The sequence below is a fragment of the Ochotona princeps genome, chromosome 10 (assembly GCF_030435755.1).
Source record: "Ochotona princeps isolate mOchPri1 chromosome 10, mOchPri1.hap1, whole genome shotgun sequence".
Lineage (NCBI taxonomy): Eukaryota > Metazoa > Chordata > Mammalia > Lagomorpha > Ochotonidae > Ochotona > Ochotona princeps.
Genome location: NC_080841.1, coordinates 31,647,325 through 31,670,677, shown reverse-complemented (window position 1 = coordinate 31,670,677; position 23,353 = coordinate 31,647,325). Strand labels below are relative to the sequence as shown.

Here is a 23,353-nt window from a genome sequence, read left to right as displayed (position 1 = left end):
GGGCTCTTCCTGACATTAACAGTCTATTAAAGGCAACCAGAACTTTATAGATTTACGAAATATTTTGGAAATATTTTGTTGCGATGTTGGCATCAGCTGATGTTATATACTCATCCTGCTCTATACTCAGGGAAAAGGTAATAACGTTTTTTTTAAAGATTTATTTTATTTTTTTATTGGAATGTCAGATATACAAAGAGGAGGGGAGACAGAAAGGAAGATCTTCCATCTGTTGAATCACTCCCCAAGTGGTTGCAACAGCCGGAGCTGAGTCCATCCAAAGCCAGGAGCCAGGAGCTTCCTCCAGGTCTCCCATGCAGGTGCAGGGTCCCAAGGCTTTGGACAATCCTCGGCTGCTTTCCCAGGCCACAAACAGGGAGCTGGATGGGAAGCAGGGCCAGCAGGAGAGGAACCGGTGCCCAAATCGGGTCCTGGTGCATGTGCAACATGAGGACTTTGGCTGCTAGGCTACTGCGCAGGGGCCCAGTAGTAAAGATTTAAAGAAAAGAATGTGGATCCCTAGATTTCAACTAGGAAATGTGTTGGTAGGGTTTGTCAACAGATGGCGGCAGTAGTCCTGGGTTTGGGGATGAAGGTTATAGACAGGTAGCTATAGACTAGGAACTTGGATTTGTTATGATTGCAAATTAGGGACCTTGGGCCTGTGAAACTGATACCTCTGCAAAACCATTGTGAGTCTTAAAGGGACTATGTCCCATAAAAAAGAGGACTGAGAAAAATCTTCATTGGGACAAGGAGGCAAAAGAAATTTGTGAGTTGGTGTCAGTTCTTCCCTGAGAAATGGGAAAGTCTGACTTCACATGCACAGCTCCAGACAGGAAACTGGCAAACACAGGTTGCAGGCCTGTGACATTCTGGGGACATCTGACAGAAGTGCATGCAGGACTTCTGGAGGGAATTTTGCGGACTTTACTAATGTTCTGCAAGCTTAGTTGGCCTGCCTTCTTCTGCCTTCTGAGGCTGTCTTCTTTGTCTTTGTCATGTGCCTGCTGTCTCTCCTCACTGCCCCCTTGCTGCCTTTCTTTCTTCCTTTCTGCGTGCTGACCTGTTGTATTGCTCAGCTTTGTCTGGTCTGCTGGTGAGCAGCCCCCCTGTCCCATGTGCAGCTCAAGTGATGGTCCATGTTCTCTCTCCTCTTTGTCTACAGTGAGTTAAACCAAAGACAAATGAATTGCCCCCTGCATTGCAGTTGTAGTGAAAAGACGAAAGCAAAACTTCATACAAATTGTTGTGTTCTGTTTTTTTTTAAAGAGTTATTTATTTTTATTACAAAGATATACAGAGAGGAGGAGAGACAGAGAGGAAGATCTTCCATCCGATGATTCACTCCCCAAGTGAACACAACGGCTGATGCTGTGCTGATCCGAAGCCAGGAGCCAGGAACTTCCTCCAGGTCTCCCACACAAGTGCAGGGTCCCAAAGCTTTGGGCCGTCCTCGACTGCTTTCCCAGGCCACAAGCAGGGAGCTGGATGGAAAATGGAGCTGCCGGGATTAGAACCGGCGCCCATATGGGATCCTGGAGCTTTCAAGGCAAGGACTTTAGCCGCTAGGCCACACCACCGGGCCCTGTTGTGTTCTTTTTTTAAGAAAAGAACATTAAACATTTTTTTAAGATTTGTTTTTATTGGAAAGTCAGATATACAAAGAGGAGGAGCAGAGACAAAGAGGAAGATCTTCCATCTGCTGATTCACTTCCCAAGTTGGCCACAATGGCTGGAGCTGAGCCGATCCAAAGCCAGGAGCTAGGAGCTTCTTCCATGTCTCCCAAGTGGGTGCAAGGTCCCAATGTCTTTCCCAGGCCACAAACAGGGAGCTGGATGGGAATTGGGGCACCCAAATGGAATCCCAGCACATGCAAGGCGAGGACTTTAGTTGCTAGGCTATTGTGCTGGTCCCCTAAACAATTTTCTTTTTAGAATTTAGAATTTATTTTTATTTGAAGGAAGGTAGACTTCTTCCATCTGCTGGTTCACTCCCCAAATGGCTGCATCAGCTGGGGCTGGACCAGGCCAAAGCAAGGAGCCAGACGCTTCGTTCAGGTCTCCCACGTGGGTGCAGGGACCCATGCACATGGGCTAGATTCTGTTGCTTACCCAGGTGCATTTCAGGGAGCTTAATCAGAGGTAGAGTGGCTTGGACTCATTGGACACCCATGTGGGATGCTGTGGCTCAATGCACTACACCACTGTGCCAGTCCCTGTACATTCTTAACGCAACATACCAGGTGAATAAATTCTTTTTTGATAAGTTTTGGTGAATGATCATATGAATGTATTAATGAACAGTCCTGAAATTCTGTTGACAAAGAGAAAATGAATACTTAAAAACAATAAAAAGACATTTGTTTAGGCCAGGACATTTTCAAACGAAACACGTTTTTATTTGTAAGATTTTTTATCTATTCTGTGACTCTTAGGTTTTGAAAGCTGGAGCTTTCTTAAAATGCCTGGAAATTTTAAATTATATTTGTGAATGGTTTGTGGCACTAAGATTAAGAAGGTTAGAAAATATTTAGAAATTAAGCCAGCACTTGGAGCTCATCAGTAGGATATTGCACATAGGGAACTGAGCCCAGGAGCACAGGTGTCGTTGGGCACTGCGGCTTGTGCTGCTGGCTCTCTGTGTCAGGTTACTGATTGGTATCTCAGCTACTCTGTGCCTTTTTAATTTTGTGAGGGTAGTGAAGACAAATTTCTTTTTCAAAGTTTCTTTATTTGAAATGCAGAGTTAGAGACAAAGAGAACCTCCATCTCTTGCTTCACTCCCCAGATGGCTGCAAAGGCCAGAGTTGACTGGTCCAGAGCCAAGAGCTAGGAGCCTTTCCCCAGCCTCCTACATAGATGCAGAGATCCAAGCAGGTGGTCCATATTCTGTTTTCCCGGGCTGTCAGCAGGGAACTGGATCAGAAGTGGAGCAACCTGGTTAGAAGTTGTGTCACAGAGCAGAGGATTAGTGTACAGCACCACGATATTGGCCCAGATAACATAGTTCTTCACATTGCAAGAGAGATGCAATTAACAAATTTTTTTTGAATGAGTGTTAAGCATACTAGTAAATAAGTACACCTAAAACATAAATCATACTGTGAGGGTATGAAAGACTCATCAGCTTGTTGAGAAGATAGGGCAAAGGCTCATGGTTGACTTCATAGACAAGACAATTTTGAGCCAGGTCACAAGGAAAAGTAGGCTTTTAGTGCTCCGTTTACACTGGTATGACCAGTCTAAAAATGGGTAGGTATATGTGGAATGAACATCACAGCTAGTCTGCAGTCAAGTTTGTTGAATTTGAGGTACAAAATTTAGTGTTACAATGAAGTGCATACTTGACAGTATACTTAGTATATGGCCATACATAGAATTGAAACATTTTGTATATTGCAAAGCAACCATTTATATATTTTTGATTCTAGTAATGTTTTCTTCAAAAAAATGTTAGCATTCTGTTAGTGAACAATTGTGAAAGTAAATGTAAAACAACTTGATTTACCATAAGAGATTTATAATTTTCTATTAATGATCAGTTCCATTTGTTATCAGTTTCTAGCAGCTAAGTATTTGTAATTATATTTATAAAAATAGTAAATGGTCATAATATTTTCTTATTGTAATAAAAGATATATAGCATCAAATTTATCATTTCAACTAGTTTTAAGTGTACAGTTCTGAGGCATTAAGTGCATTTATAATGTTATATACCCATCTACATCCACTTCCAAACCCTTCTGGAGAGTTTGTATAGCAATAAAGAATTCCTGGTCCACAGCTAGAAAGCCAGAAAGGGAAGCCCAGTTTTAGATTTCTGTTTACTAAGAGGCATGTGACACTTTTTGAAAAGGGGACCTCAGAAGCTGAGGGGGAGCTTTTAGCACATTTCTGGGACTCTTGTAACAAAAATGAAATGTAGGGGTGGCAGTGAGGCAGGAGGTAATAGTGGGCAACTCCTACAGTGGCCCCAGGAGTGCCGTCCTGCAGCAGGAGCTTAGATCAGAACTAAACTGGATTTTTTCAGACAGTAAAACACAGCCTCTCATTGTTCTAGACACTGCTTGGATTCAGGCCATATGAATTTGTTAGTTGCTTGAACTGCTTGCCAGGAGCAAAAGTAAATGTCTCTGGAAAAATAGGACATGATTTTAAGTCTTAATTTCCTTACAGTTGTCCATACACAATGTCTGGCACTCACAGTAACCAGGTGTACAAGGAGACAAAATGAAGTATAATAGAAGAGACCCATTGGAGAATCCAGTTAGTGGAATTATCTGAAAAGATTGCAGTTAGCAACTCAGTGATAGATGGGTTTTACAATAAATTAGAAACAGCTAAAAAGAATTAGTGAACGCCAGTTTGGATCTAAGATAGGAAGAAACAGGGACTTTAAGAACTTAATGAGTACAATTAAAAACTAATACAGGAATAATTGTTACCAGGTAAAGGGGAGAGAATAAAATAACTGAAGAAATAATTAAGACTTCTAAAAACTGATGAAAAAGCATCAGCTTAGAAATGATCTCAACCATTAAGTGGAATAAATATGAAACCATACATGTATCTATCTGAGTGAAATCCCTACAAGCTAAGTAGAAGTGACTTAAGCAGAATGAGTGGAAAAGAGAGAGCTTAAAAAGAAGCAGGTTAGTAGTCTCAGCAAACAGAGTTAGAAAGGCACTGATTTCAAAGTACTGGAAGAAAAAAAATGAATCCCAAAGAATTCCATAATTACCAGTCATCAGTGTGTCACAGTAAGTTAATCTGCTGCTAGTAACACAGCATCTCTGAGTGTAGGTTCTAGTCCAGCTCCTGCACTGCTGTCACTTCTGGAAAAATGACAGAGGATGACCCAAGTGCTTAGGGCCTTGTTAACCAACCATGTGAAAAACCCACATGGGAGTTCCATATTCCTGGCTTTGGCCTGGCCTAGTCTCAACTGTTCCAGCTGTCCCATCCATTTGGGGAGTGAACTAAAAGATGATCTGTCTCCCCATCTCTCTAGAACTCTTTCAAGCAAATAGATGCCCCCCCCTTTTTTTTCCCAAAAGAAATATACATATATTCAAAAATTGAATAATATATGCTTGGATATAAAAGCAAGTCTCAGAGGATTTAAACCAAAGTATGTTCTGGTTATAGCAGTTAATCTGAAAAATGCTAGAGAAACTCAATGATTAAAAGTTAAATACTTTGGGACCAGGGTGATGCTTCAATTGACTAATCGTATATCTGCAAGTGCCTGCTCTACCTGGCTGTTTCATTTTTGATCCGGCTACTTGCCTGTGGCCTGGGAAAGCAAGATGGTGGTCCAAAGCTTTGGGACTCTGTATCCACATGGGAGGCCTCTGGAGGAAGCTCCTGGTTCATGGTTTTGTCGGCTCAACTCTGGCTGTTGTGACCATTTGGGGAGTGAACCAGCAGATAGAAGATCTTTCTATGTCTCTCTGGTACTCCTTGTCTCTGTAAAGTCTGCCTTTCCAATTTAAAGAAAATGTTAAATACCTTTGTTCACAAAGGTCTATAGAGCAAAGACAAAATAATGATGACGTCAGAAAAATCTGTTGAGTTGAAGGATGATGAACATGCTATTTTACTAACACTGGTACAGTGCAGATAAAACTTCTTAATTGAAATTGACAGACTTAAGTTTTTACATTAGAAAAGAAGTGTTACTTTAAGGCTAAGCATTCATCTCAAGACATTAATTAAAGCCAAGTAAAATAAGAAGGTTAATAATGAAGTTAAGAACGGAAATTAATGCACTAGAAAGCAAACACAATAAGGAGAGAATTCGTTCCTCCAAGGAGGGACTGCTTGAGAAGAAGACACCGATGACCATTTTCAATAAGAAAGATGCATTGCTACAGTTCTTATAGTCATTAAAGTGAATATTTTCAGAAAAAAAAAACTTGGGTCAGGTGATTTCTTTGATATCAGAACCTGGCATGAATGTAGCCAGGTTGATTTTGCTCATGAACAGATATAAAAATTCTAGGGTACTAACAAAGACCTTAAGAATTTATAAAAATTGAAATTTGACATTCAAAAAATTTATGAGGTAATTAAAAAACAAATTAGTTTTTGTAGAAAAATTGAATATCCGTGTATGAAAAATGTTCCAGTGGTTCCTGTAAATACATATTATGTGAGGAAATGTGTTGAGTTTTGATGTTCCTGTTATACAGAATCAGGTTTGTTTATCCTTGGAGTGTGAGATTGGTTTAATGCTAGAAAGGCTATTAGAATAATTCACACATAAAAAGAGTAAAGCCAAATAGCCACCTCAAGATATGCCAAAGGCACCTGTTGAAAACCCTTAGCTGTTGAGGAATGGGAAAGTTCTTTGCTTTCAGATAAAAAAAAATCTACAGAAATGCTCACATCAAAGGTGACATTTCATAGTGAAATTGAGAAAGCTTTCCCTTGCAGATCAGGTGAGGTAGACACCTGGGGTCACCCTTCCTTTCAACATTGGATTATAATTCTTTGCCTGTGTGAAGGTGAAAAAGACACATAGCATGCAAGAATTCAGATGGAAGAAATAAAACTGTCAGTTGCAGATAAAATGAGACTACGTATTTAGAGAGAAAACCTGAAATAAATGAGTAGGAATGATAGAAGATGAGAGAAGTTCAAGTTAATGAGCAGATTAAATTACTAGGGTTGAGTTCATGAATGAATTTAGCAAGGCTGCTTCTGGTAGGTACACTGTCATGATGCAGAAATAAATAGTTGGAATCAGAGAAGGTGAAAGTTTTAAAGAATTGTTTGCCTAACAAATCTAATGAAAGGTGTTTAGGATCTTTTTATAGACAACCATAAAGCATTGAAAATCTAAATGCAAGGTGATGTATTATATTCATGGATTATAACTTTTTTATGTCAGTTTCCCTCACATCGAGTCTTTTAAAAAGATTTATTTTATTTTAACCCTAACCCTGCAAATATTCATTGGGGACCTCAGATGGAGGGGTGGGGGACAGCCAGTGGGGGAATCCCTGCCTTGGCCACCTGTCTGCTCCCTGCCACCTGCCCTTAGTTAATTTTTTTAACCACCACATGATTACATTTGGCATTGCCCACTCAGCAATGGAAAATGAGTTGACTTGTCTAGCCCCGCTCCTCCATGCTGGGTGCTGTTCAGCACCCCCATTCTGGGTTGTGAGGTGAGTGGGCAAGGGCACCCCTGTAGCTGGGTCCAGGCAATCCCCCCTGGAGGTCCCACCAGGCTATTAAAGGGGAATGTTACCACAAAAAAAAAAAAAAAGTGAGGGACAGAAAGAACTTTATCCTCAAATGGCCATATCTGCCAGGGCTGGGCCAGTCTAAACCCAGGAATTTCATTTGGGTGTTGTGGGTGCAAAGGTCCAGACACTTGGGTCATCTTCTGTTGCCTTCCCAGGCACATTTACAGGGAGCTGGATGGAAAATGGAGCAGCTGGAACTTGAACTGACACCAAATATACAATGCTAGTGTCACAGATGATGGTTTAACTCACTGTGCCACAACACCAGTGTTTAACCCTAAATTTGATGAATGTTGACCATCAGAATATGAAATTGTAGTTTCTCTCAAAGGGCTGAAACAGCCAGAACAATATCAAGAAAATAGAAGGAGATACTCTAGTGGCTACTGAGATTTACTATAAAATGAATATATTATAGTCTTGACAGAATGGCAGATATTTTGACCAAGAGGACAAAAATAGAGCCATGCAGACATTTTATTTATGAAAAGATGTATCCCTGTGGGCCCCGCGAAGTAGCCTGGTGCTGAAGCCCTTGCTTTGCAGGCGCCAGGATCCCATATGGATGCCGTATCTAATCCTGGTGGCCCCGCTTCCCATCCAGCTCCCTGCTTGTGGCCTGGGAAAGCAGCTGAAGACGGCCCAAAGCCTGGGACCCTGCACCTGCATGGGAGACCTGGAAGAAGTTCCTGGCTCCTGGCTTCGGATCAGCGCAACACCGACCGTTGTGGTCACTTGGGAAGTGAATTGTCAAATGGAAGATATTTCTCTGTCTCTCCTCCTCTCTGTATATCTGCCTTTCCAATACAAATAAATAAATCTTAAAAAGAAGAAGAAGAAGAAGAAAAAGTAGCCCTGCGGCACAGCTGGTGCTACATCATTTGAGCAGCCATATTGAAGCAAATAGGATCGCTTCTATGCCTTTTGGCTAAGGTGAAGTGAAGCAAATAAGAAACTTAGTCCCGTCTCACACCACGGGAATAAATCAAGTCCAGTTGTATTGGAGACGTGAAATATCAAAGATAAAATAGTGAAACTTTTGGAAGATGATACAGGGTTTTCATGACGTTGGGATTGAGAAACATTTCTAAACCTGGTCATAAAAAAACATGAGGGGTAATGGACAGGATTGCGAGTTTGGACTAAATAAAAATGAAGAACTCTGTTTAGGATGCCAGAAACAGCAAAAAGGCAAGTCACGGAACGAGAGGGACGTCTGCACAACAGATGCTGTGCAGTGGGATTCCATCCAGGACTTACAAAAGGCTCCCACCAAGCAGTGGAGGAAAACCTGGACAGTTCAGGGAAGACTGGGCAGGAGGTATAGTTTAAGCAGATATTTATAAAAGAAATTATGCTGAGAATCCATAAAAATGAACTTGGACTAGTAGTACCAGTTGTAATGGTACAAGGAGGAGGAGGAGTGCAAGTTGTTATGGAGGTGGAAATTCTAGAACCAGGTTGGGAAGCTATTTGCAGTTACCTACTTGAGAATTTCAGCATAGTCTGTAGTAATTCTGCTCATGAGTATGTGCTCAATAAAAGTACGTGCCTGTGTGTATCAAAAGACATTTTAAAAATGTGCTGTTTGTTAGATTCCCAAAGTGCAAATAATCCAGATGTTCATTAATGGGCAAATGGATAAATAAACACAATTTATGTAAAAGACTACACAGAGCAGTGAAAATTATCAAAACCAATTACATGTAGCAGATGGCTGCCACAAACATAATTTTGAGGAAAAAAAGGACAGGTACGTTATAGTACATATTGCATAATCACATTTATATAAAGATAAATATCTGCCAAACTGATGACAGTGTGGCTGGTAAATGTTGTGAGATGGTAGGAGTTAAGGGAGGAGCTTCCTGTTATGTTTCTTGCTTAGGTTTTGGGTATGTGGAATATTCACTGAAATCCAAGTCTAATGTACTTTTTATATTTACAGTAATTTGACAACTAAAAATGTATCTCACAAGGGATGTAATTTTTGTTGTGGTTTACTGTTTTAAGGCACACTTTTTTTCCCCTGTCTTAAAGATGTATTTATTTGAAAGAGGAAAAGAGGAAAAGCGGCAAGAAGGAGGGAGGAATAGAGAAACAGAAATCTTCCATCTGCTTGTTTGTTCCCTAAATGGCAACCCCAGCCAGATCTGGGCCAAGCTGGGGCAGGAGGCAGGGACCCCGTTCTGGCCTCCCACATGGGCGACAAGCCTGTGTGTTTGGGCCTTTTTTTTTTTTTTTTCTTGCTGCATTCTTTGGCGTCTTAGCAAGAAGCTGGATCTGAAGTGGAGCCTCTGGGACCTAAATAGATCAGCACTTCAGTACAGGATGCCAGAGTGGTAAGCAACTGCCTAACAGGCCGTGCCAGAGCAGTGACTTCATGGCTGATCTTTTTCACTAACAGACAACATAACTTTGCTCATTTTTCTGCAGACTGATTTTGCACTGGGTAATTGATCTGATTGTTTTTAACCAAGTTTCTTAGGTTTGGATGAAAACAGACATACATACACAATTAAGATTTGTATGCCAACTATTAGCGTGACTGATTTTGCCAATCATTAGTGTCACTTTCTAAATTGTTTTGTTTTAGGTCGTGATAAATTGTGCCATTCCTAAAGGGTTGAAGTACAATCAAGCTACACAGACCTTCCACCAATGGCGAGATGCTAGACAGGTGTATGGTCTCAACTTTGGCAGCAAAGAAGATGCCAATGTCTTCGCAAGTGCCATGATGCATGCCTTAGAAGTATTAAATTCACAAGAAGCAGGTAAAGTGTCCATGGTTTACTTGCATTCTTGAAGTGAAATGCCATGTATGTTAAAGCAAATATTTTGGTCAATTTGTAAATCATCCTTATTTGAAGCAGTTTTTGCATTTGTGATTTCTACAAGTATATGAGCTTTTGTTTGCTGGTAGTAAGCGTATAATCTGTAAGTTTGATTCTAGGAGTTTAGCTATCATGATAATTATAATTTCTGTCATTTGAAATTATTTGATTATATTGATCCTGCTCTACAAAATCTCCTTGCAAAGTTTGGAGGCCCAGAGAAGATGCAAGGAATATGACATATTTGTCATCTTTTATGAAGAAATTTTTTTTTTCCAAGCTATTACTGAGCCAGTGAAATTTAGGCAGGACTCCATCTCTTTGCTAGTACATAAAGATGGGATACAAAAATTGTTTAAAGGTTTTAGGAGTGCCCTCATGTGGCCTGAGCTGTGACTTGCATCTGACACTGCATGTGCATGCAGAAATAAGTTAAAAGAACAAACCAGGATTTAAAACTGTGTTGGGGATGAGTTTAGTTTTGTCTTGGTTTAAAAAATAGAAAAAAAAAACACAGGTGTGTGTGGCTATGTTTTTGAAAATATAGATTTAATAACCAGAATATTAAGTGTTGTATGAAATATATTTAGCTTTGCCCATATACTTAATTAGTAGTGATTTTAATGATATGTGTGTTGTTAATATTTATTGCCAAGTTTTAAGAGAAAAGACTTAACAGCCGAAAATGTGGGATTTTGTTGAAAATACAGAATATCAAAACTCATTAAAAGTATGTTAAATTATATTTATGCCTTGCCTTACTCTAAAGAGAATTGAACTGTTTAGCTTATATATTAGTGCATTTTGGACTCCTGAAAAAAAGTTGCTATTGGATCTGTAGACACTTTGTTAGATCATCTGTTGAGGAAATGAATATCTATAAATAACTTGTACATGGTTTTCTTATTTAATCTTTTGTGGAAAAGTGAACCACTGGGACTTCTGGTTTGCCTCTCTACATCTGGAAAATTGCACAGGAGAGCCTGTGCAGACCTATGTGTCCCTCATCTCAGGCCCTGCACTTTTCTGGAGGATATCCGTATTATATTGACATTCTACTTTAACAATACAGCTGCTTTTCATTCAACTTTGTTTTACGTTAGGGAATAAACTGTAATTATGATTCTTAATATCTTATTAAATAATTGCATCATAAATAAGGAATCACATTTTGGCAAGTTTGATATTTGTTTTCCCTATGGAACAAACTAACAATATTTCTGTACCTTCAAAAGAACAACCAGTGATACTTTGAACAAAATATTAAATAAAACAGTTAAACTTACACTTTGGTCAAATGCAGAGGATCATTTTTGTCAGGGAGTAATCATATTCCTGTATTTTTTTCTTTTGATCTTATTTGTTTGAAACAGGATCTTAATGTGGAACTGCATCCTCTGCTGTAAAGTAATAAGCACGAGGACATATTGTTCCACACTATACCAGGTTTGGTAAATAGGAAAATCACCCAGCTTTGGACTGGCTGCACTAGCCTTTTGGATCTTTTATTCCTCTGTGTGCCTTCTCAGTGGTAACTGGCTGGAGAGAGAATAGTGAATGTAGCTGATCCATCGTATCAGTCACCTGGTGCTGGAGACCAAGTTCACTGACAAACTCTTGCTTCTGTGTGTTTTTGCTGCTGCTGTTGCTTATTTTTTCAGAGAAAATAAAGCCTTAAAATGATGTATGTTGATAGATTTATTTAGGAAACAACTGTTTTCATAAATTATTGTGAAATCCTGATTTCTGATTGTTGATGGCATTCGTTGGAAGTGGGAGCTTGGAAGGAGGTAGATGTTAGGAATGTCTCAAGGAGGCGTGTGGTTTCTCATGTGCATCACAGATGTAGGAGAGGCATGCTCCCATCCCCCATAGCCACCTAGTCAGCCATCACTAATGTCATCTCAGTTGGGCCATGTCTTCCTTGCCAGACTGACTGTTGGTGATGGGATTCACAGCCAGTTTCCTGCTGCAGCCATTGACTGTATTTCTGCCGAAACCAAATCAGGAAAGCTTGGGTCCCCTTCTCTAAACAAATACTGGCTTAATAAAACTCGTGAAGTTAAAGCAGTTACAGAGAGTAGGTTTCTTAATTCAAGAAATTTCTTAATTCTGTCTGTTTCTTAACGTGTTACTCTTTGAAATGATTTTTTTTAAAGATTTATTTTTATTGGAAAGTCAGATGTACAAAGAGGAAGAGAGAGAGTAAGATCTTCCATCCAATGATTCACTCCCCACACGTGACCACAACAGCTGGAGCTGAGTCAATCCAAAGCCAGGTGCCAGGAACTTCCTCCAGGTCTCCCTCACGGGTGCAGGGTCCCAAGGCTTTGGGTCGTCCTGGACTGCTTTCCCAGGCCACAGATACGGAGCTGGATGGGAAATGGGGCCGCCAGGATTAGAACTGGTTAACCTAACCCTAACCATACGGGATCCCGGCACTTGCAAGGTGAGGACTTTAACCACTACACTATTACGCCAGGCCCTGAAATGATTTTCTTAATTGAACATTTCTCTTTTTTTTGTTTGTTTATTAGACAGTAATGTCAGTATTATACATTGTCGCTGATTAAGCCTTCTTAGTGATTTTCAGATTTTAATTTAGAAATGTGTTATCAAAGGTTTGATGTGTAAATGACAAAAAAGAAAAGGAAGCTTTTTAAGCTAATGTTGGCATTAGGGGCCGCAGCCGCTGAGCACCCATGGGCTGCTGCAGACCAGTGTTTGGAAATGACTGACTCTCGTTTCTTTCCAAGGCCAGCAATTACACAGCTCTCCCTTCCTCTCCTTCAACCTGTGCCTGAATCCTCACATGCGTTTTTTAAATTGAGAAAAAGCAGCTTTCTCTGGGGGTAGTCACGCTGATCTTTCCAAGGTGCAATGTGTGTGTTTAATATTTCCTATTTTTTATGAAAGAGTGGGTGGCAGGAATGTTTTCCCTTATTTTGTTTTTAACTTGGTGTGCAATTATCTAATATACTGGAAAGTACAGAAGGTGCTAAATACAGTGAGCTATATTTGGAATTTGAAAAACCCACAAGTCACATGCTGTAACATTTTTGAAGGGAGTTGAATTAGTGTTCTTCCTTTTGTACCACATGCTACAGCATGTCTTTCCCATTCTCCAGCAGAAATAGACTGGATTTTTAAAAGTGTGTTTTATTTGTTTGATGGTTGAATTATTTGTGGAAGTAAATTTGCATAATCAATTTTGTGAAAGGTTTAAATCACTTGAAAATAGAAAAAAGCTTTTTCAACAAAGAAAATGTTATGCATTGCCAGGAAAATCATTCTAGTATTTAGGTTCTACTTAACTAAGATTAAATATACCTTGGAAATCCTCAAAGTAATTTAATCACTAACTGTAAGACTGTTTTCTTGATTTTCTCTTTTGAAAATGTGATTCTTTTTTATTTTTTTCTGATTGGGATTTTCTTCAGCTATTTTCCCTAATGACAAGTTGGGGTGATATACTTTCTAACATGAATATTTGCATACGTTTCATCCTACCTTCTTTTTTTTAAGATTTATTTATTTTTATTGAAAAGGCAGATATACAGAGAGGAGGAGAGACAGAGGAAGATCTTCCGTCCGATGGTTCATTCCCCAACGGCTGGAGCTGCGCCAACCCAAAGCCAGGAGCCAGGAGCTTCCTCCAAGCCTCCCACGCAGGTGCAGGGTCCCAAAACCTTGGGCCGTTCTCAACTGCATTCCCAGGCCACAGGCAGGGAGCTGGATTAGAACCGGCGCCCTTATGGGATCCTGGCACGTTCAAGGCGAGGACTTTAACAGCTACGCTATTGTGTGGGGCCCTCATCGTACCTTCTTAAGATAACCTTTCAGTCCCATCCCTGCCATCCTCCCCAGCTTGGCTCCTCGTTCACTAATTGGATTAAAACTGGGAAGGGGGTAGGGGTAGCATTTTCAGGAATACTTTATATTTACACTGATAATTTTGTTTTTCAATCTTACAAATTGCTGACGATAACAACAACAACATTAAGTTTATGTTACAGGAATGCCATTTAAGTAAAAACGTATTTTGAACATGGATACTTTGCTTGGCACTGGAAAGACTACAAATCTGATAAAACCTATGACTTACCTTCCAGGATCTTATCCTTGGGCTTTAGCTTCTAGATAATAGGCAGGCAAAATTAGGATACAGTTCTAAAGAAAATTACAGGGTCAGGGAAAGCTTTGAAGAGTGAGGAATGTTTGAACTATGTTCTGTCTTAAAAACGAACATTCTCAGTAAGTTTGATGACTTAGTAAGAACAAGGAGAAGTTGGAGAACAACAAATATGATTTATGGTGGCTTAGATATGAAAATGTATTAGGGAGGAAATCCCAAAAGGTGAGACTGGACAGGTTGGGAGAGGTGTGATGTCCTGCTGCGGAGTGTACATTTTATCATGTGTTCAATAGAGCCATTGAAGGGTGCTAAATCCATGTTGGACATGAAGGGATTTGCTTTGTTAGGATAAGCATGATGCAGTGAGCTGGATCAGTGTAAGACATTGCTGTGATAACAGAGGTAGAAGGATGGGAGCTGAGACCTGCCACAGTAGAGAGGAAAGGAGAGGACCAACTTTTAGTTAACTGCTTCCGAGAGAGACAGACAGACATGTTCCATCCTCTTACCCATGCTGCTACTTGGTTGTTAATGCAACTTTGAGGAGGAATAGTGAGCTACTTATGGTCACTGCTGTGTGCCTGGTCTTAACCTGTTTCGGCCTTACTCAATTATACTAACTCTGCAAGGCCAGCATTAGTATCCTTGTTTTAGAGATGGGATTCAGGCTTATAGAAAGTCAGCTGGATTGACTGAGCCAAGCGTTCATGGCTAGATAGAGGCATCAATGACTTTTGTTGTCAGATATAATATTTAGAATCCTACCTCTTTATTTTACTTTGTCAGTAAGATGTTGATGGGGGAAGATCATGTTTAAAGATGATGACATGGCCATTGAAGAAGCTTGGTAAGTGCCTCAAGAGGAAATTTTGTGTAGTGAATAGCAGTTGTGTTCTGGATATATTGCATCTGGGAGGGTAGGGTTATTTATTAATGCTTTCGTGAAATATACTCTGGCTGAAAATGGATCTCAGAGATAATCTTGGTCAGTGTTTTTCGGATTCATAAGACTCCCTAATGAAGTCTCTCTGTTGTTGGCCAGTAGCCTTTTTAAAAGCTGTTTCATTACTCAGGAAATGTGTATAATGAAAAAATATTTCAGATTGTTGTTATGGTAAGGACATTAGTATTTTTTTTATTTGAGAGAGAGGGAGAGAGAAGTCTCATCCACTGGTTCTCTCGCCAGCTGAGGCTCTGCTCAGGCTGAAGCCAGGACCCAGCTGCCTGGAATGGCACTTGCTCCTTCCCATGGCGTACAGTAGCGGGAACCTGGAATCATGAGTAGAACTAGGACTAAAGCCCAGGCTTCAAGGCAGGTGTCACAAATGGCATTTTAATATGCACATCCTTTGGGGTGGGGGGAGATTTATTTCTATTTGAAACATAGATTTATATAAAGAAGGAGGGAGAGGTTGATTTTCTATCCTCTTGCAGGTTTCCCACACAAGTGTACAATCCCAAGGCTTTGGGCCGTCCTCTACTGCCTTCCCAGGCCATAAACAGGGAGCTGGATGGGAATCCAGGATTAGAACTGGCACTCATATGGGATCCCAGTACGTGCAAGACGTGGACTTTAGCTGCTACACTACCATTGCCGGGCCCCTTTATGGATATCTTAGGAAGTGTCTTAACCATTAGGTTGGATGGCAAGGGTTTTGTGGTGGTGGTGGTGGTGGTGGTTTTTTTGTGTGTGTGTGAAAAATTAAGTTACCCATCACTGCGATGCATTTCTATGCAAGGGGAAATTAGACATAGGTCTTGTCCTTGAGGAAGATGTTTTATTATTATAGGGGAGATAAGATATAGCCATAAGAGAAAAGTGAAATCCAAGGACAGATGAAGTACTGTATGATGATGGTGTGTCTTCTCATTGGATCAGTGGAGGAATGTGGTAATGATTTTTTTTTTAGCTGAATTTGAAAGAAGAATAAAATGTAGGTGTTAGAGATGAAGTTGGAAGGCATTGTCAATCAAGGGGAAATAGAATGCGGTTGCCAGATGGGAAAAGTGAGGCTCCTGGTAGAGCAAGGAGTCTCTTGTCCAGTGGGAATAAATTCAGAAAGGTGATCTGATCAAGAAGGCCTTGTGAGAGTTAGGGATAGACCACATCTAACGTGAGACTTTAGAGCAAGCATGCTAATAGGGTAGAGTTTAGTACTTCAGGAAGCAAGCTGTGGTTCTGGAGTTCTGGAGCTTAGGCCGAGGTAGTAGTGATGTCACTGGGATGCATGGTGTACATGATTTGTTTAACTTTCTACAACACTTGAGAATCACTCCACACATTCTTTAGTAGTTTTGTGAATATCACTGTTTGAGTATTGTATCCATCACTGTTTTGTGGAAATTACTGTTTGAATTAGAATAGATGTGCAGTATCTCCAGTGGAAAGGGACATTCATATGTAATAAAACTTAACTCTGTTAATTACTTTGTTGTGGAGTTCTCTAATTTAAAAGTCCAATTAAGAAGTTAATAGAGATTCTTTTGTCACACCATGAACTATTTAAAAGCTGAACTGTATTTATGTACATTTTGTTCTAAGACCTACATTCAGGCTCACAGGAAATTTCATTCTTAAACAGTGAGCTACATATTCATTTTTCACTTGCTTCTCCCAACTACTGATTTTCTTCATACAGCTGCAATAATTTTAGGTATCACATCACATCCAAATACATTTTCCCAGAGCACTGTTTGATTGACACATGGGGAAATAGGTAGTCAAAATTACTCACCGAAAAAAGTTAGCTGAAGGGAGTACAACCAATTCAGTGTTGGTTTCCTGTTTAAATTCTCCTGGTTCTATCCTGGTTGAATTTTCTTCCCTAAGTAAATTGGGCTTTCGGTTTCTGATGGAACCTTATACACTTCAAAAACCTCACTTTTCAGCCTTGCTCCTTAGCCTTTCTCAGCCAGGGTTCCTGGAAAGAGTTTAATTTAACGGAAAATTATTTGAGGATTAATCTTCCAATCTTCAGAAGGGCTGACTAGCATATTCTTTACTACAATGGATGTATGGCGCTGAATTCTCTTGGAGGGCTGCTTCGCTTAGATTCTCTTGACTTTCCTTTAAGCCTCTTTTCTGAGCTCCCACTTAACCTACAAAAATTGTTTTGGGAAGTTCTGGGTTGGAATTCAGACCAGAAAATGTGGGTTAACCTAAGTGTTTCTATATCAGATGCTTTTCATTTGTTCAGTACAGCTTATTTCTCCTAATATTTGTGATCATTAGTGATGTTATTCTGTAATTCTTTTAAAGACAACAATGCTTTCTGAAACTTTTTATTTAAAAAGAAAGAGGTCTTTCATCTAATGCCAGCCAATCATCACTGTGAGACCTGGTGTGAAGCCATGAACCTGGAACTCTGTCTGCCATGTGAGTGGCAGAAACCCAGGTACTCGAAGCATCATCTAGAATGCGGATTAGAAGTGGAATCACGGAGACTCAGACCAGGACTCTGATACAGAATGTGAATATCCTAAATGGCAGCTTAACTGATGTACAACACACCTGCCCTGCATCTAATTCTTAATCACTGAAAGTTTGAGTGGCTCTTAAAAAAAAAAAAGATGTTTTTTCTTTATTTGGAAAACGATATAGAGAAAGGGAGAAAGACAGTGATTGATCTTCATTTGCTAAGTAATTCCCCAGAAGGCTACAACAACCAGTGCTGGGCCATGCCGAAGCCAGGAGCCAGGAACCAGGGCTTTTTACCTGTATCCCATGTGTATACAGAGGCCCAAGCACTTGGACCATTCTCTACTGCTTTCCCAGGCACATTAGCAGGGAACTGGATTGGAAGTAGAGCAGCCAGGATTGGAGCCGGCATCCACTGGGATGCTGGTATTGCAGGTAGCTGCTTTACTTCCTATGCCACGACACTGGCCCAAGCTACTGAGTTTCACACAGCATCCCATATCAGGGCACTGGTTTATGTTCCAGATACTCTGTTTCCTGTCTAGCTTACCTGGGAAAGCAGAAGAAGATGGCCTAGGTGTTTGGGACCTTGTTACTCACATAGGAGACCCCAGAGTTCTAGGCTGCTAGGTTTGTCAAAGCAGTCTGGGGGAGTGAACCAGCAGACAGAAGATAAACAAATTCTGTCACTCTGCCTTTCAAATAAATAAATATTTTTAAAAACATGAAAAGAAATGAAGCGATAGTGAACTGAATCATTTGCATTCCTATACTTATGTACTGTATGATATTATATGAGAAAAATGATTGAATAATTCTAAATTGTTGGCATTCTGCAGGTCTACTAGTTGTAGAGAAGATAGGATATGGTCAAGTATCGTGTGGAACTTGAATGGTAATTAGAAAGTGAGATAAGCAAATAGAGCATGCTGCACATGTAAAAGATACTAAAAGTCATTCTTACAAGGTAGACTATGCAATTTTGTGAGCATTTGTATTTTACTTTAAAAAAATGTGAGAGAAAGAAGGAGAGAGCTCCTATCTGATGTTTCACTTCCCAGATGTTCACAGCTTAGTGCTGATCTCAGTGAGGTCTGCCAAGTACCTACAGCATTGAGCTCTAACTCCTGCCTCTTGGGGTTTGCCTTAGTAGAAAGTTGGAGGCGAGACCCCGAGGCCAGAATTGAATCCAGGTACTCTAATATGGGCATCTTTTTTTAAGGTTTTTTTTTTTTTTTTTGAAAGTCATATTTACAGAGGGAAGAAAAGAGAAAAAGATCTTCCATCCACTGGTTCACTCTCCACAGGGTTGCAACAGCTAGTTTAGCTGAACAGGAACCAGGAGCATCTTCCAGGTCTCCCATGCTGGCGCAAGGTTCCAAGGCTTTGGGATGTCCTAGACTGCTTTCCCAGGCCACAAGCAGGGAGAAAGAATGGAAATGAAGCAGATGGGACAAGAAGCAGTGCCCACATGGGATGTCAGTGCTTGCAGGTGGAAGACTAGCCAGTTGAGCTCTTGCATCAGCCCCATGGGCATCTTAATTGCTATCTTGAATGCCCACATCCATTTGTAATTTCTGAGATCATTAACATAGCAGAACAGATGACTTGTATTTTATGTAAAATATCGGATATTTTCCAAAATATTGTGCTGTGTAATTCCACTCATGTAGGAAGAAATGAATTGTAAACCAAACTCTTGCAAATATTGTTCTGATCTTTCTTGTGGTACTATCATACAGAATTACTTTTTCCTACTCAAAAGTAGTCACTGATCCCCATTCATTGGAGATTTCCCTCAAGCCATGCCTTTTTTTTTTTTTTTTTTTTTGAAGATTTATTTATTTTTTTATTGGAAAGGCAGATATATACAAAGAGAAATATCCTCCATCCAATGATTCACTCCCCAAGTGACCACAATGGCTGGTGCTGCGCCGGTCCAAAGCCAGGTGCCAGGAAATTCCTCCAGGTCTCCCACACGGGTGCAGGGTCCCAAGGCTTTGGGTCATCCTCGACTGCGTTCCCATGCCACAAGCAGGAAACTGGGTGGGAAGTGGGGCCGCTGGGATTAGAACCAGCGCCCATATGAGATCCCGGCATGTTTAAGGCAAGGACTTCAGCTGTTAGGCCACCGGCCAGGCCCAAGCCATGACTTCTTACACTGCCTAATTAAAGATACCGACCGGATAAGTGACATGAATGCTGAAGAAATGAATGGTCTCTTCTACAGAGAAGTGAGTGGGGTTTGCACACGTGTTCTGTGTACCACAAACCTACAGTGACATTCCATCAAGACTGCTTAATGCCACTGGCTATTCCTCAGGCCTGTCCTTTCTTGGGTCTGCACTGAGGAAACTTCATTCTACCCTATAACCAGACTCTGTCTTTTCTTCCTTTAGTACAGTAGGGCTTTTGGTGTATTTCTGCCTTCCTTTTTTCAAAAATTACTTTGTTCATTTCTGGATTATATAAATGTAACAGAGCCAAGGTTAGTGACAAAGCTTTTCATACACTTACATCTTTTTTTGGTTTTCAAAAATTGTAATTATTTTGAAAATCAGAGTCGCAGAGGGAGAGAGTCTTTCTTCTCCCATTTCCCAGCTAGTATTGGGCCAAGCTAAAGCCAGGAACTTTATCTGGGTCTCCCACATGGGTGGCAGGAATCCAAATCCTTGGGCCATATTCAAGTGTTTTTCTCGACCTAGTAGCAGGGAGCTAGACCAAAAGTGAAGCAACAGGACATGAACCAACTCCTCTGTGAGGTGCCAGTATCACACCCATTTGGGGCTACAATGTTGACCTATAACAGATTTTATCTCTTTATTTTAAAGATTTGTTTTTATTTGAAAGAGATATTTATAGCTCAAGAAAAAGAAGGAACAAGAGATCTTCCAATCACTTGTTCATTCCCCAAATGGCTACAATAGCCAGAGCTGAGTTGTTCCTAAGCCAGGAGCCAGGAACTTTTGAAAGATCTCACACAAGGGTGCAGGATCCCAGTGACTTAGCCATCCTCCACTGCTTTCCCAGGCCATGAGCAGGAAGTTAGGTAAGAACTGGAGCAGGAGGGGCATGAACCAGCGCCCTGTTGGGATGTCTGTGCTTGCCTGTTGAGCCATGGTGCTGACTACTAGATTCTATTCATATAAAGATAAAATTATTTGAAGTGTCTGTTTCATCAGACCAAAAGACGCATTTTGTTTTTCAATTATAGCGTGTTATCTCATTGACTCAAAGTTGTGATTCTGAATCAGCTTTCGAATATATTTAATACTGTAATATAGTATTATTTATGTTAGTAGATGTTTGAGTCTAATTTTGTTCTTAAGGAAGCCAAAACTATTTTTTTGCTTTAAAGGGGTACTGTTTTTATGGAACATCAGCTTGAATTGTCTGCTCTCCATAGTTAGGTATTTTGGCCTCAGTTTATTTAGGATGTTTATTTTTAACTTTCAGAGCATGGTAAGACCAAACTGATATTCCCATATTACCAATTGACTCAGCAGTTATCGCTTCACGAGATTTTATCCTTTAACTCATTAAAGCATGAGTTAAAGACAGTGTTACCTACAAGTTTGCAGGAGCATTTCTATATTTTTCCTGTGCACACTGATGACCTGGGCTGCAGAGCTTATCTGCTTGAGTCTTACCTCCTAAAATAAGTTGGGTTGCCACAGGAGAGGTGACCTGAATGCAATGCTCCCGCTAACAGTGGCTCTTGTGTCCTGGGATCAAAACTTGCCTCCACTCGACTTCTTCACTTGGAGACGTAGCTGTGAACTGGGCCTCTTCCTTTCTCTAAAAATTGTATATTTAGTGCTCTGCGTGGTAGCTTAGTGACTAAAGTCCTCACCTTACATGCACCAGGATCCCGTCTGCGAGCCATTTCCTATCCCAGCTGCTCCACTTCCCATCCAGCTCCTTGCCTGCGGCCTGGGAAAGCAGTGGAGGACGGCCCAAAGCCTTGGGATCCTACATTCATGTGGGAGACCAAAAAGAAGCTACTGGCTGCTGGCATTGGTTCAGCTCAGCAAAGTCTCACACTGGTGGAGTGAACTGATGGATGGAGAGTCTTCCTCTCTGTCTCTCCTCTGCATCTCTAACTTTTTTTTTTAAGATTTATTTAGTTTTCTTGGAAAGTCGGATATGTAGACGAGGAGAGACAGAGAGGAAGATCTTCTGTCTGATGATTCACTCCCCAAGTGACCGCATCAATGCCAATCCGAAGCCAAAAGCCAGAAGCCTCCTCCAGATCTCCCACACGGGTGCAGGGTCCCAAGGCCTTGGGCCGTCCTTGACTGCTTTCCCAGGCCACAAGCAGGGAGCTGGATGGGAAGAGGGGCTGCCGGGATTAGAACCAGCGCCCATATGGGATCCCAGCATGTTCAAGGCAAGGACTTTAGCCACTAGGCCACCGCGCCAGGCCCAACAATTGCATATTTTATTCTCCAGAATCTTATAGGATTCCAGCCTTACAGTCCATGAAAGTGTTCAACTTTTCCGGCCCATTTCTTCATGTTACTGCTCTATTAGTTGTTCCCATCCATGTAAGGTTGTTTTTTTGTCTGTCTGAAACAGTGGTTTAACTTCTATTTTCAGTTTACTAGAAAGTGGGAGAGAGAGAGAGCACATGCATATTCATCTACTGATTCACTGTACGGATGCTCCCAATGGCTGGGGCTGAACTTGGTGAAACCGGAACCAGGACCTCAGTCCTGGTCTCCTGCGTAAAAGTTGTTTTAATTTAATTTTTTAAAAAGATTTACTTATTTTTAATTGGAAACTCAGGTTAACAGAGAAGAGAGACAGGGAAAAAAATCTTCCATCTGCTGGTTCATTCCTCAAGTGGTCACAACAGCCAGAACTAAACCAATCCAAAGCCAGGAGCCAGCAGCTTGTTCTGGGTCTCCCATGCGGGTACAGATCCCAAGACTTTGGACCTTCCTCTACTGCCTTCCAAGACCACAAGCAGGGAGCTGGATGGAAAGTAGGGCAGATAGGACGCAAGCCAGGCCCAGACTGTGTCAGTTCTTTAAGATGCCTTTTTAGAGAGATTTACAGTGACCAGTATGTGCCAGCCGCTGTGATAGCTACTTATTATAGGAGAATGAATAAAGTATGGGTACTACCCTTGAGCAACTGCAAATCTGGTAAGCCAGATGTCTGATTCAAACAGAAAATGTAAAATAATCTAGACAGTTAATGATGGCCCAAAGACTTGGGTTTCTGCCACCCATGTGGGCAATCTGGATGGAGTTCTGACTTTGGCCCTGCCCAGCCCTGACTGTTTTGGGCACCTGCGTCATCAACCAGTGGATCGAAGGATCTTTTTGCCTCTGTCTTTTCCTCTCTCCCTTTTTATGGTTCCTTTCTAACAAATTCTGTCAAAAATAAACCATACTGTGCTGAATCCTTGATCTTTCTTAAGATTTATTTCTTGCAGTTATACAGAGAGGCAGAGAGACAGAGCGAAAGATCCTCCATTCACTGATTCACTCCCCAAGTGGCCAGAAGTAAGTTGATCTGAAGCCAGGAACGAGGAGCTTCTTCCAGGGCTCCCACTTGGGCGCAGTGTCCCAAGGCTTGGGTCTATTCTCAACTGCATTGTCAGGCCGTAAACAGGGAGCTGGATGAAAAGTATAGCAGCTGGGACATGAACCAGCACCCATATGTGATCCTGGTGTGTGTAAGGTGAGGATTTAGCCAC

General features: G+C 40.9%; 1 protein-coding gene across 12 annotated transcripts in view; it reads left to right on the top strand.

The window, feature by feature from the left end:
• The window catches only part of ENAH (ENAH actin regulator), a 139,060-nt gene that overhangs the window by 71,989 nt on the left and 43,718 nt on the right, over window positions 1-23,353 (top strand). For all 12 annotated transcript variants that reach the window (XM_058669246.1, XM_058669245.1, XM_058669247.1 and 9 more), the window contains exon 3: window positions 9,856-10,033. In XM_058669246.1, coding sequence (XP_058525229.1) covers window positions 9,856-10,033 — 178 coding nt within the window. The remainder of the gene's footprint in view (window positions 1-9,855; window positions 10,034-23,353) is intronic.